The sequence below is a fragment of the Gobius niger genome, assembly GCF_951799975.1.
Source record: "Gobius niger genome assembly, chromosome: 8".
Taxonomy (NCBI): Eukaryota; Metazoa; Chordata; class Actinopteri; order Gobiiformes; family Gobiidae; genus Gobius; species Gobius niger.
Genome location: NC_136859.1, coordinates 17,763,620 through 17,776,216, shown reverse-complemented (window position 1 = coordinate 17,776,216; position 12,597 = coordinate 17,763,620). Strand labels below are relative to the sequence as shown.

The 12,597-nt window shown below is 39.6% G+C and overlaps 1 protein-coding gene across 1 annotated transcript in view; it reads right to left on the bottom strand.

Moving 5' to 3' along the window:
- Positions 1-9,854, bottom strand: part of cdkal1 (CDK5 regulatory subunit associated protein 1-like 1) — a 157,220-nt gene extending 147,366 nt beyond the window's left edge. The window contains exons 1-3 of the mRNA XM_079562336.1: positions 9,727-9,854; positions 9,246-9,411; positions 8,546-8,658 (exon numbers count right to left, since the gene is read on the bottom strand). Coding sequence (XP_079418462.1) covers positions 8,546-8,658; positions 9,246-9,403 — 271 coding nt within the window. The 5' untranslated portion in view covers positions 9,404-9,411; positions 9,727-9,854. The remainder of the gene's footprint in view (positions 1-8,545; positions 8,659-9,245; positions 9,412-9,726) is intronic.
- Between the last annotated feature and the right edge of the window lie 2,743 nt (positions 9,855-12,597).

Below are 12,597 nucleotides of genomic sequence, written 5' to 3'. Positions count from 1 at the left end.
TATTTAAATGAATATCTCTACACGACAAACAGCCTTTCAAAAAAAAAAAAAATAATCCATATACATACCGACTCTACTTCCCATCTTCTATACTTTTCTCTGACAGGTAGCCAGGCGTTTCGGCTCAGCAGGTGGTCCCATATAACCGTGCAGACACAGGAGTACAGGGCATGACCGCTTTCTGTTCCAGCGGGTGGTCAGTGAGTAGCTCAAACAGAGGCGATCATCCCAAACAACACGGAAAGACAAAGAAAAGAACCAAAGAGGGCCTTGCAAAGACATTTTTCTGCCCTTGAATGCCAAACTCATCGCTATCCATCCATAAGACTTCTCCTCCCACACCGGCAGTGCAAAATGTTACTTTAATTACACGTCTTTCAAGCCTTCGTTTCTCTTCCATTAGAGAAATTGCATTTGTTTTCCCCGCTGATTCAGAATGACAAGGAAAGCAAAGAGGGGCAGACAAATGAAGTGAACGAGAACACAAAGTCGGCTTGAGTTGCTTCAGACAAGCTAATTATTCAGAAACAAAGAATGTGACAATGAGATGCCAAATGTCAAATCGTCTCACTGTGGCTGTTTAAGCTACAGGCACTGAGGATGACACTACGTTTGACTGTTTGTCCTTAAAATTATTCATACAAAAGGCGGGTACTGACCTTAACCAATGCCCATGCCAGGGAAACTTTGACAATTTAACTTCATAATGGTTTGTACTGTCGTGTGTCAAGTCAATTAGCAATGTAGCGACCCTCTTTAACAACATCTCATCAGTCAGGAAATGCTATTAGGGATATTTCAGGCCCAATTTTTGACACAGGGCCTCAAATCCTATTAGTATTGTTGATTTCTGGAGGGATATACATATTTTTAATCCATGCAGTCCTTATACTTGAAGAGTTTCGTGGTGCTAGGCTAGTGCTGGGCTAGCGCATGTCTATGGTAACTAGTAGCCTGCATTAAAAACAGTCTGACCCAAGCACAGTGCACCTGACTACCGATATAAATGTCTGTGTTGACTTCAAAATATAACTATTTTGCATTTAAAATAACTTATATTTGAGCAGCATCAGCTTCCTGGTTGTAAGCTACACAGCGGCGGAGTGATCTGCTAGGTTACTGGATCTACAGTAGTTTGTTTACCTGCGGCCGGCATTACTACACGTGGAATTCACAAAGGAGTTTTCTACAAATCAGATATGGTAACGTTTGGAGGACGACCTGATGATTTTGAAGAGGTTTTTAATGCAGGTTACTAGTTACCATAGACATGTGCTAGCCTAGCACCACTAAACTCTGCAAAAATAAGGACCGCATGAATTAAAAAAATATACATCTCCAGAAATCAACAACACTCTGGAAAACTAAGAAATGAGGCCCTATGTCAAAAATCCTAAACTATCCCTTTAATGAAAACATTCTCAAAAGTCAATACTGTACTAAAGCAGCACAATTTTGGAAAAGAAAACCGACTTCAAGTATTGCAGTAGCAATTAGAGCTGCGATTTATGTTTAAAATCAGTTCATTGTGCACATTTTAAACACATTTGAGAGAAAATTGAAATAAGAATTTCTAAACACAACATAAAACTATCTTTGTGTTTGTAGAGGCCAAAACTACAGAGTTTTACAAGGCCCCATGGCGAGCAAACAGGATTTCTGTGTTGTTCACAGAAGATATGAAATATGGTAATTGCGACCATTCAAATTGCAATTAACTGTTCAGCCCTCAAGAGCACAACTGGATTTTTATAAGATATAGTCCTAGAGACAATATTAAATAATTCCTCAATGTCAGTGCCAAGGAAAATATGACCTTTGTATCACTCCCGTTTTTTATTTTTCATTAGAGCGCTCTAGCCGTCAGAAGGCTTACATCGAAAGTGCAAAGCTGAAGAAAATGAGAGGTGAGTCTTCGCGGCCTCCTTTCCGAGCGTTTCATAATCCCTGCTCTCCTCTGTCGCTCACCACACTGTGCTTTTAGCCCAGCTCCTGCCATAACCTATTACTCACATCTCCTCCATAATACTGCCATTATATCCTTGCAAGGTATTCTCAATCCCCGCAGAACGCAGGCCAGTATTCCCGGGATAACAGGGGGATGACTGGCCCGCGTGGCTCCATAGAGAATAGAGAATGGGGACGAGAGCCCCTGGGAAATCCGACAAAAGGGAAAGCATAAAAACTTGTTGCAACGGTTTTGTTTTCCACCCTAAGGAAAGCAAGTGAGGTGTAACAACTCACTGGACAGACAATACCCGGCTGCTTGGGTGGAAGAAAAGAAAAACGCATGGCCAGCTCACTAAAGACAAGGGTGTGCTCATTGACAACCGTAATACGTTTCTCGTTAGAATTGGACGTGTGGCAAAATCATCAGCATGATTACTTTCACTACAAAGGTTTGTGAAGCACTCCACAAACCTAACACATTTATGTTTACTCCAAGCTGCACCCCAAACCATGAGCCGTTACTGCTTTATGATTAAAAAGCTGTTAGCCGATAATTCAATCAGTGTATCATCATATCATGAATAATATGATCAATTGATTGTCCATCCCCATCCAGAGCCTATATTTTAGCCTGCTCAAATTAAACCTGCCTCTCATTAGGCTTTTACCAAAATGGCCAAATAATTATAATAATTGAAGCTTATATTGACACCATTATGAGAGCGAAAGAACATTAATATTAGGGTTTGTCACAAAACACATGGATAATTTAAGCATTTACCCTTTACTAACAGCTCAGTCTCTCTCTGTTGTTACTGCTGGCATCAGCCGCACAACACGGTTCTCCTCCGACTGAACTAACTACTGAATCATGTTCATCTTTTTAAATCATTTACTCTATCAATGCAGTGAGCACAGTAAAAAGATTTCGAGACAGAAGATGGACTCCAAAAGCTTTCTGCCATCACTCAGAGGTGCAGACGGGCAAAGTGATCTTATGGAGTGACAGCTGCCAGAATGTGAGGTGTGTCGAACAGAGTTGCTCTCATGTGTGACTGAGAAGCGAGAGAAGAGGTGGTGTGTGCTCGCTGCCGCATTCGTCTGACTGGATGTGTACGCGAAAGGAGGAGCCGCGTCTACAATACCGGAGGGTCTCATTGGTCGTGAGTGTGCGGAGTGTAATACGGCGTAGGGCATAAGCAGCCAATCAGCAGTACCAAAGTTTTATGAATGAAAAGCGTAAATGTGAGGTACGCGCTCAAACGGAGCATTCTACATTGCGATGTGACATAATCGTCATACTGAAGCAACTATACGGCTGCGAAAAAACATAGCAGATCAGGAAATTGAGAATATTGATCACCCATTATGTGAATAAATCTGGAGTTAACATTATGTCCTACGTTTTAAAAAAAGATGATTGACCACTTGCACCAGGAAGTGAGAGTCTTATTTGGCTAGTAGAGCGGGGAATTGTTTTGCCTAACCGGTATGTAAAATCATAACCGAAGTGCAATGTGTGGGGCTGGCTGAAAGGGGGGGGGGGGGCACTGGGAGAGCGGGAGTGCATCCAAAAACGATCAAAATATCATGGTGAGACTTTCCATGAAGGCTGTGCATGTGTGTACACAAGCACCACTTTCTATGAAGTCACCATTTGGCTCACTGCTTTGCTGCTTAAATGTGTTTTGCTTCATGCAACGCCGTGGGTAAACAGTGCCATCTATTTTTCATCAAAGGAATAGCCAAAAAGCAACAAACATGTGACAAAGACGAAACTACTTTGAATTAATTATTCTTGTGATTTTTTTTGTGTGCATTTTGCCTGAAACACACATTTACAAAACTAGATTTCAAAGATTATACAAAAAATGTTATATCAAATAAAGCCATCTATTTCATCATTTTAACTTGGATTTTCTAGCACATTAAAAGTTAAGGTACAAGAGTTTGCCTTTACCACAAATCACAGAACGTTTTGAAATATTGGAAGGACAAACTCTGCGAAGTTAGAATGAGTTCTTCAAGCAGCGAGATGACCTCATCCCTGATATGGGCGTGCTACGGTGAGCCAACACTGCCACTTAGAGGCGAAACTGAGAAGTGTTACTACGGCTCCAACAGAATGATGTCATGTTTGAGAGGGGAAATGTGTCACAGAGGGGTGACAGAGTTCATGATGACTGTGTGGCATTTTACACGGAAAACAAAGCTGGCAAATGGCCATGTTAAATTCACTAAAGTTTGCCATGGTTTCTCTCAGTCCACACTGTGTCACTCAGTTATTCATCACAAAGGAATAAGCCTTTACGACCTCGTTCACAATGGACTCAACATGTTCAACACAGGCCAGTCGGCAAGCCAAAGCACTGTGAGCCATAACTGCTACATTTCACGCTGTTATAGTAGCATTTACAACAATCACTGCTGCCGTGAATCCAATTTTCAGAGATTTTGTCCATGACAGGCAATTTATTTTCTTCACTATTTTACTGTTTTTGAGCTGAAATAAACAAATTACCACGAGGTGTGATATGAAAAGGTTCAGACTTACAACCCAGGATAGTGTTTACTATACTTTACTTACTATATCTTATGTATAGAAAAAGAGAAGATGTGTAAAATATCTAGAACAGAGGTGTTAATAGTCAGTAAAAAGTTGGCACAGTTTAGTTAACTTGGATTAAAGAAACAAAGAAACACTTCTTAGCCATTTATAGTTGAATACACTGCCATCTTGTGGTTGAATATATACTGTTCGGGATTTATCTAAACTTTGCTCTAAAAGCTCAAAACTTCAACAACCCCTAATACGAGGGCTGGGAAATTAATTGAAATTTAATTAAAATAGCTTTGTCTACTTTGGTCCATCTCAGTAATTATCATGGGACTTTATAATCGTCAGGTTTACAGACAATTCTTGAGCAGAAACAGCACCTAGTTTTGGAGTTTGGAAGAAAAAAAGGAAGATTTCTTTGTGTTAATGAGGCTTGAATAAAAGATATGTCAAAATTCATGAATTGGCTACATGTATTTGTTTTAATTATGATCAAATAAAATCGAAAATCCAGATGGACCAATATGAGGGGGAAAAAACTTGATTGATTTGTTGCCATATCGTCCAGCTCTACATCCTACATCACTAAAGCTTAAATACTTAAACCCTTTTTCACATGCATTTCAGAGCCAGCAGGCTGAAGTCTAAGCTTCAGAGTTGATACCATCTAAAACCACTATTTGGACCATCATGTGTATAGCAGCAACAATAACCAAGGTTCTGCATGTATTGTTTGATTGTAATGTAAATGTAGATAATAAAAAGGCAAATCACTTCTCTTCACCCTGCTCACTCCCATGTGTCGTCCTCTGTACAAATTGACCCCTTAGGCGCCAAAGTTGCCAAAATACATCTATCTGAAATCAACAGGTTCTCTCACAAAAATGTTTCCTCCTGAACCCCATCAGGGGTTTATCAGGAGCACGTTTAGGGTCAAAGTAATGCTCAGGGGTCTCATTTTAAAAACTGTGCGCGAGACACTGACTTTGAAAGAGCGTAGGAAAGTACACAAAGTGCGTACTCTGTACACAAAGTTTTTTTCCGAATTATAAAACACTGCGTATGCGCCGGTACGCTCACCTGACCGCAATCTCTCCTTCGCTGTCTAGAGTTTAGAGAATGCAAGTCGAGTGGGAGTTCATTCCAAAATCGGGGCGCGGCAGCTTTGAATGATCCATCTAAAAACAGGTACTTGGAACCATCAATAAGTTCTGCCCAGACGATCTCAAGCTCCGAGTCGAGCTGCAGGGCTTTATGAGGTCAACAACGTAAGGAGCTTGACCATGTACAGCTCAAAAAGTTAGCACCAAGATTTTAAATTGAATACGAAATTCAACAGGGAGCCAGTAAGGAGATTTTAACACAGGAGTGGTATGGGCCTTCCTGTTGGTGCTGGTCAAAAGTCTTGCGGCTGAGTTTTGGAATGACTGCAACCGAGCCAGCTCTATCTTGTTGAGATACATAAAGAGGCTGATGCTGTAGTCCAGGCGTGAGGACATAAATGCATGAAAAATCATTTCAAGCTCTTCTCTGGACATCATGGACCTGAGCTTGGCAAGTGAAAAAAGCTGTTCTTTACCAGCTGTTTCCAGTGTTGGTCCAGTGACATGGACTCGTCAAATATCACCTCTATCCCAGAAAGCTGCGGACATCATGGCACGCCCTCGGCCCGCCTCCATTTGGCGATAAAAGGCAATGCAAAGTGACTAATGAATGAGATTTCTCTAAACATGAGACAACTCAGGCTCAAGGAGTTTTTACTTAAGTGTGAACCCTGTGTCCCTGATCACACCTATTGGCATCTTTACTTTCTGTTAATTATGTTCCATCAATAAAAGTTTTCAAAACACAAGTTTAGAACGCAAAGACGACCTTATTAAGATGGCGGATTGTGTCAGCTGGATTTGCCTTTAATGATAAACTGTGGGGCATTTCATTCTCCAAATGCCAAATTGCACATGCTGTACATGAGCTCGGGTTCTGTGTAGGATGAAGCAGACAGGTACGAATCAACTCGTCTAAGCTAAGGTAAGAACATATCTTAGTATGGAAAAACGGTGGCCTGTTCCTTTAACCGATCAAAGCTGTTGGTTGTCGGTGAAAATAAAATTACGCTATAATAGACAGTGGACTAAACGCTAATACAGTGAGATCTTTTTGTATGAAGTGAACAAATTATCCCTCGACCCTCCCTCACAATCAATTTTTAATAACTCGCCTGTTTATACGTAATAAACCAATAAAAATATTTAGCAAAAGCCAACCTACCGTGTCATCTATACTAGCTGGTAGGAAATGTGACAAACAGCACTCCGAGACTATCCAATATTCAAAAGATATGCGAAATGATTGAAAGAGACATGCTGCCCCATGACTTTGTAAGCAGCCAGGGCTTCGTAGAGCTTATGCAATTCCTTGAATCCAACTACACAGTCCCGTCTCAACAGACCATAACCACAAGCATTCTGAAGGCGCCTGTTTTAGGCCTATCCACTGATTTTGTCATGTTGCAGTCTATTAGGCAACATTTCGCCTAAGATGGGCTTAGATTTGGAAATACACTGCATCTACATTTCAGGAAGGATTATCAATGGTAACAGATAAGGTGATGATGATCAGATCATTCATCATCTTTCTCAAACTACCTCAAACTAAAGCGGTGTCTCTTCGGAGCTGTCATTTTCTTAAATGAGATGCGGCAATGTTTCAAATTAGCTTCTAAGTTCTAACGCTAGACAACGATCACCTTGTATATCTGAGATTATTTACTGCTTCTGTGCGGGATTTAAAAAAAGTGACATGACTGGAGGGGGGGCGCCGGGGCAGTGTGTGTGTGAGCGGGAGGCAAAGTGACCGAGAGATGCGACAGAGTTAGTTGCGAAATTGCAGGCACGGCTTGAAATGGCATATTTTATACTATGCAGTTGACCGGTTTCAACCGGCGGATGAGGCTCGGTGGTCGGTCAAGAAATTGTTGAGTCAATCAAAGCACATTTGGTACAGCAGGATTATTCCTGCTTCCCGTTTAAAAGGCTTCAGCGACCTTCAGTGCACATACACACATGGGCATGAGCGTTCACGAGCGTGCACTTTTATGCACACCAAAGTACACAAACAAGTCGTATGTTTTGCACAAACATCGTGATAAGTTGCTCATACTTATTTCATTCTAATCTTTGTCATTTCTGAAGAAAATAAAGTTCAAATGAACTCTTTCAAAAGTGACCATGACTTCCCCTCGCTGCTTTCCTCGCCTCTCCTCGTCTCTCAGCAGTGTTTCTGTAAAGTGTGTACCTCGTACGGCAGCCAAATTACATAGTTTGCGTGAAGGAGCGCAATGCTTCACATTCATGTTTGTTTTCTATAAAATACCACATTTGGTGCAGACAAGCGGCTGCACAAAGTTTTGGCCTCATTTTGTGCGTAGTTAGCTTTTTAAATGAGACCCCAGGATTGGTTCTAGTACGTTTTTTTTTTTCACACTTTATTACATAGATGTCACAAAATGTATCCAAAAGACTAGTGGTCGTCTTTGTGGTCGAGAATTGTGGTTCTCTGTGATCTGCACACCTAACAACTTGGTGCTGATCACCCTCTCAACAGCAGCACCGTTGACTGTGAGAGGAGTCTGCAGGATTTGCGTTCTCCAATTCTAGGCACGGCAACTTTATTTATACCGCGCATTTCATACACAAGGCAACTCAATGCGTCTTCCAAAGTCCACAAGGAGTGCAGCACTAAACTTTCAAGATCAAACTTTCAACCATATTGCCAGTATAAGCTGCATCCCAAGTAAAAAATATTGTTTGGATTTTTTTTTTTTATATTTTGCAGTTTGTCCTTGTTATAAAGATCATTTTTGTCAATTTGCCACAACTCATAAAATATGCTCCTGTGGCCCATCTTTGGTTCTTCTGACTTAAGCAGAAGAGAATAAGAATGCAACTGGCGCTTCATTTAAACAAAATCTTTTTAGCACATTCTAGATAAAGCAAGCAATATTGGATAGAATGTAATATTAAAATACGTGTGATTTACCAGTCATCTTGTATCCACTGGCAGCAAGCTGTCCAGCCATGTACTCGCCATCTGAATTGTTGTGGCTGCATCCCCAGGTTTTCATCCATATCTTTTGAGTACCAGGAATTAAACTTGAAACAAAAGGAACAAAATAATATCTTTATAATAAACACAATGCAGCATTTTAAACATGTCCCAAGACTCTACTCCCCTGCCCCTTCTGTGAATGCTTAATTCATAAAGATACAATGAATTAAGTATTTATTCATTGCAATAACACAACTAATTATTTTAACTGGACTCTAAAACATGCCCTGTCCTGAAAGAGGACATCTTCCTGTCCTACCAACACAAAGCAGGAATGAAATCAAAACAAAACATACGTATAAGATAAAAGATATCTCCAGATATCTCACACTGGAAAGGGTAAACGAAGGAAGTGAGATGTGATGATGTGCTTCACCATCGTGTTCCCATAATGTCAGTGCTCAAATAGTTTCAAATAGTTTCTTGGCATTAGCTTGCCTGGCACAAGAAGTTAATATTTTGTATCATTATTTTAATTAGAGCGTTCCAAAGGGGAAAATATGCAATATATGAATACGTATTATTTATGTACATACAGTATTTATAGCTTCAGTATTTTTTGTTCCAAAAGTTAAAATACAAATGTCAAAGCGTCTAAAAGTACTTTAAGGATTGTTAAGTTTGGACAAACCTGTCTGTATGAATCTCTTCATTGGTCTGCTGCTCTCTCTTCTTTCTGGCCCTCGGTATGATGCTTTTGCGGGCTGACTGCCTCTCTTGAGGAGTTGGGTCATTAGAGGACACCATATCCTCAATGTCCTCAATAAGAGACTCACAGGCTGAAGGCATGGTAGCACCTGTGAGAGAGTTTTGAGTACTATTCAGTCATGACGGGTAGACATTTAATTCACAAGACAGCTCATTTCATGATACCACATAAGCATTTGTTTCAGCATAATCACGTATAATACTAAATTTGTCCGCGAAGAGCCTGAGAACATTCTTGGTCATCTCAAAATCATCGTCGAAGAGAGAAGAAACATAGATCTAATACCAGCTCAGGCATGCTAACAGCTAAAGCTAGCTCTTCTGCCTATCCAGTCTGCAGCTCGTGTTACAACTTACAATCATGACTAAACAAGGGTTAACAAATAACGTATACAAATCCGTACCAAATGTAGGGTATACCGGATTTAAAAAAGAGCAGTCAAGTGAAATAAACTGATGTTGGCCCTCTCAAAAATAATAACCAAAACACGACAGATCACAACAGCGCCATGCTTGTGCCTGACAAATACGGTGCGCAAAAAAGGACAATTTTAGTGTCCAATTTTTCGATTTCTGAGGCATAAAATGTATTCCAAATTAAATATCTGATCAATTTACAAACATTGAAGTGTTTAAAATGAAATGAATAAAGCTTAAAGGGCTAAATAATAATAATAATAGCTATAACAATAATCATAAACAAATAAAATAATAATAATAATAATAAAAAACACACACATCAGGTGTTTGCTCTGTTTTTATGGATGTTTTCACTAACAGGAATTTGGTGGCAGGCAATTTTTTGGGCCTTGTGGTTGACTTTGAAAATTAGAGGAACTCAACTCAGGACCCACAGGCACAGGCATGGGGTCTGGCTATTTCATATTGATTGCAAGTCATGGTGCTCTCGTAGGCCTATATAATGTGAAAGTACATCCTTCACACACACTGTGGTTTTAAGATGAAAAAAGAATGATCTGATGAAGGCTCATGCCGAAACGTTATCACTAGCGATGTGCGATGCTGTTTTTTTAATTAAGTACATCCTTCCACCATAAACTGGCCATACTGAATGATGATCTCCATGGTCTTTCCACTGCTCCACACACGTATGTTACATGCGTTACACCACGTGCTGTAAAGCTGCCAATTGTTGTCTGTTAATTGAATGACAAATCAAAATGCCATTCAAACAAGGTCAAGTTACCCATTTTTGTTGGTTAGTCAGAGGCACATAGCCTACTACCTCTGTAGAACAAGTCTGTGAATGCTTTTGAGAGGCCCAGCCAGAGCACAGACTTGAACTCAATTGAACATCTCTGGGAAGGCCTGAAAATGGCTGTGCAGTGATGCTCCCCATTTAACCTGACCATTGAACCTGACAGAGCTTGACAGACTCTGCAAATGGTTGAAAAAAAATAAAAGATAAAAAATGGACGTGTTCCAATGCAAAAGATTGTGACATTTGTGCAGTGTGCATGATGCAGTAGCTTTATCAGCTCATGCAGCATTATGGAAATGGAGGGAATCCCCATCCCATGCATGGAAAAGGACAAATGGATTATTTCAAGTACATCATCTTCAAAAATGCCATATCGTCTACTTATGCTAACTGAGAGCACTGGACCAATGGCATAGCAGTCAGTGCCAGCACAGATGTTTGGGTATTCTGCTTTAGGGTCTTCCATCCCAAATCTGCAATCACTGCCAAAGGTGCCCCCCAACAATTTTGGTTCATTTTTTTTCGTGTGTGTAGACTGAGATAATTTTTAAAAAATCCATTTTGGAAAAAGGCTTTAATGTGTGGAAATGTGGAAAAAAATTTGGGGTATGAATACTTTCCGGATGCACAGCAAATCTAAATCTAACTGAAAGTTTTGCTTAAATTATTAATGACTTACCAATTTGTATAGTCTTTATTCAAAAATTCCAATGTAAACAGCCAAAAGTACAAAAATGTCTTCCCCCACCCCGTCTCCAAAACAAATCAAAATACATTTAACAATTTTCAGTTACCACACAATTAGTTTACCCTACATGGAAAGACATCAACATGCCCATACACTCAATTTGTAAATTGGCTGTGACGTGTAACTGCTTTGTAACTATTAGGCTGCTGTCTCACAAAGTCACCTAAGTTTCCCATTGCAGATGAACAGTTACAGAAAAGATACTTGTACATGTCATGGTATTTGGTAACAGCTCCTATATAGGGAAAATGCCAGATCAATTTCACAATTAAATATTTAACACATTCATTTTCAGGAAAATCAAAACGCCAGAGTTGCAGATTTGACAGGATTTGCAACTACAACAGTCACTCATTACATTTTCAGACCGTCAGACTATGGCATAAGGATCTGTGCTGCAAAACACTAACATTCCATAATAAACATTCGGAAAGGTAGAATCTCTCCAAAAAAATTAGTCATAACACAAGATAAAATATTCAGACCAGATTCTGGTCGGTCAAAAACATTTTAAGGAAATGGTTTTCCAAAATATCATTTGTGGTAAGCTCAACGGGAAGAATACTAAACCTGATTTTATTTTCTTCATAAATACAAAAAACATAACTGTTACAAATATGTCTACAGTAAAAATCTTTGAATATGTTTATATCATAGTCTCCATTTAACAGTGGTATAGGTTCTGTCAGCATTGACACTACACTAAGGGCCTGTTTTACTACGCCAGGTGCCAAATTGCAAATACATCTTAAAATAAGCACATGCCATTTTTTTTAGCGTTGCATTTAATTTATCATTAGAAACTTTAATATTAGTGGTGCAAATCTGATATATCAATGAATTTGCGCTGTGGCCTTTTCGCGTTTGTGTGAGATACAAAAATCTCAACTGCACTATTTCTCGCACAATCCACTGTGCAAATGCTTGGTAAATCAGGCCCTTTCTGTGGAGCACTTCAGGGAAAAAACAAACTTACAAACTGCCTCAGAGTGAGATTCAACACATAGTGTCACAAGTAAAACTTCTTTCAGTCAGAAACCCTGCGTTCATTGAATATGAATTTCTATACTTACTGACCACTGGAAGACGGTTGTGACCAATTCAAGCAATATTTAGGTGAAATGGTTTTACAAAATAAACTTTTTAAATTACAAAAAATTATGATTTCTGAATTTAAAAGATACAAAAACATTGATACAAGACTTATCTTGAGAATGCAAAACATCCCAGCTCAATTTCACAAGTGTGAACAATTCAAAAACTCACACACACATCTGTCACTTACCTTTACACCAAGCACTGTCA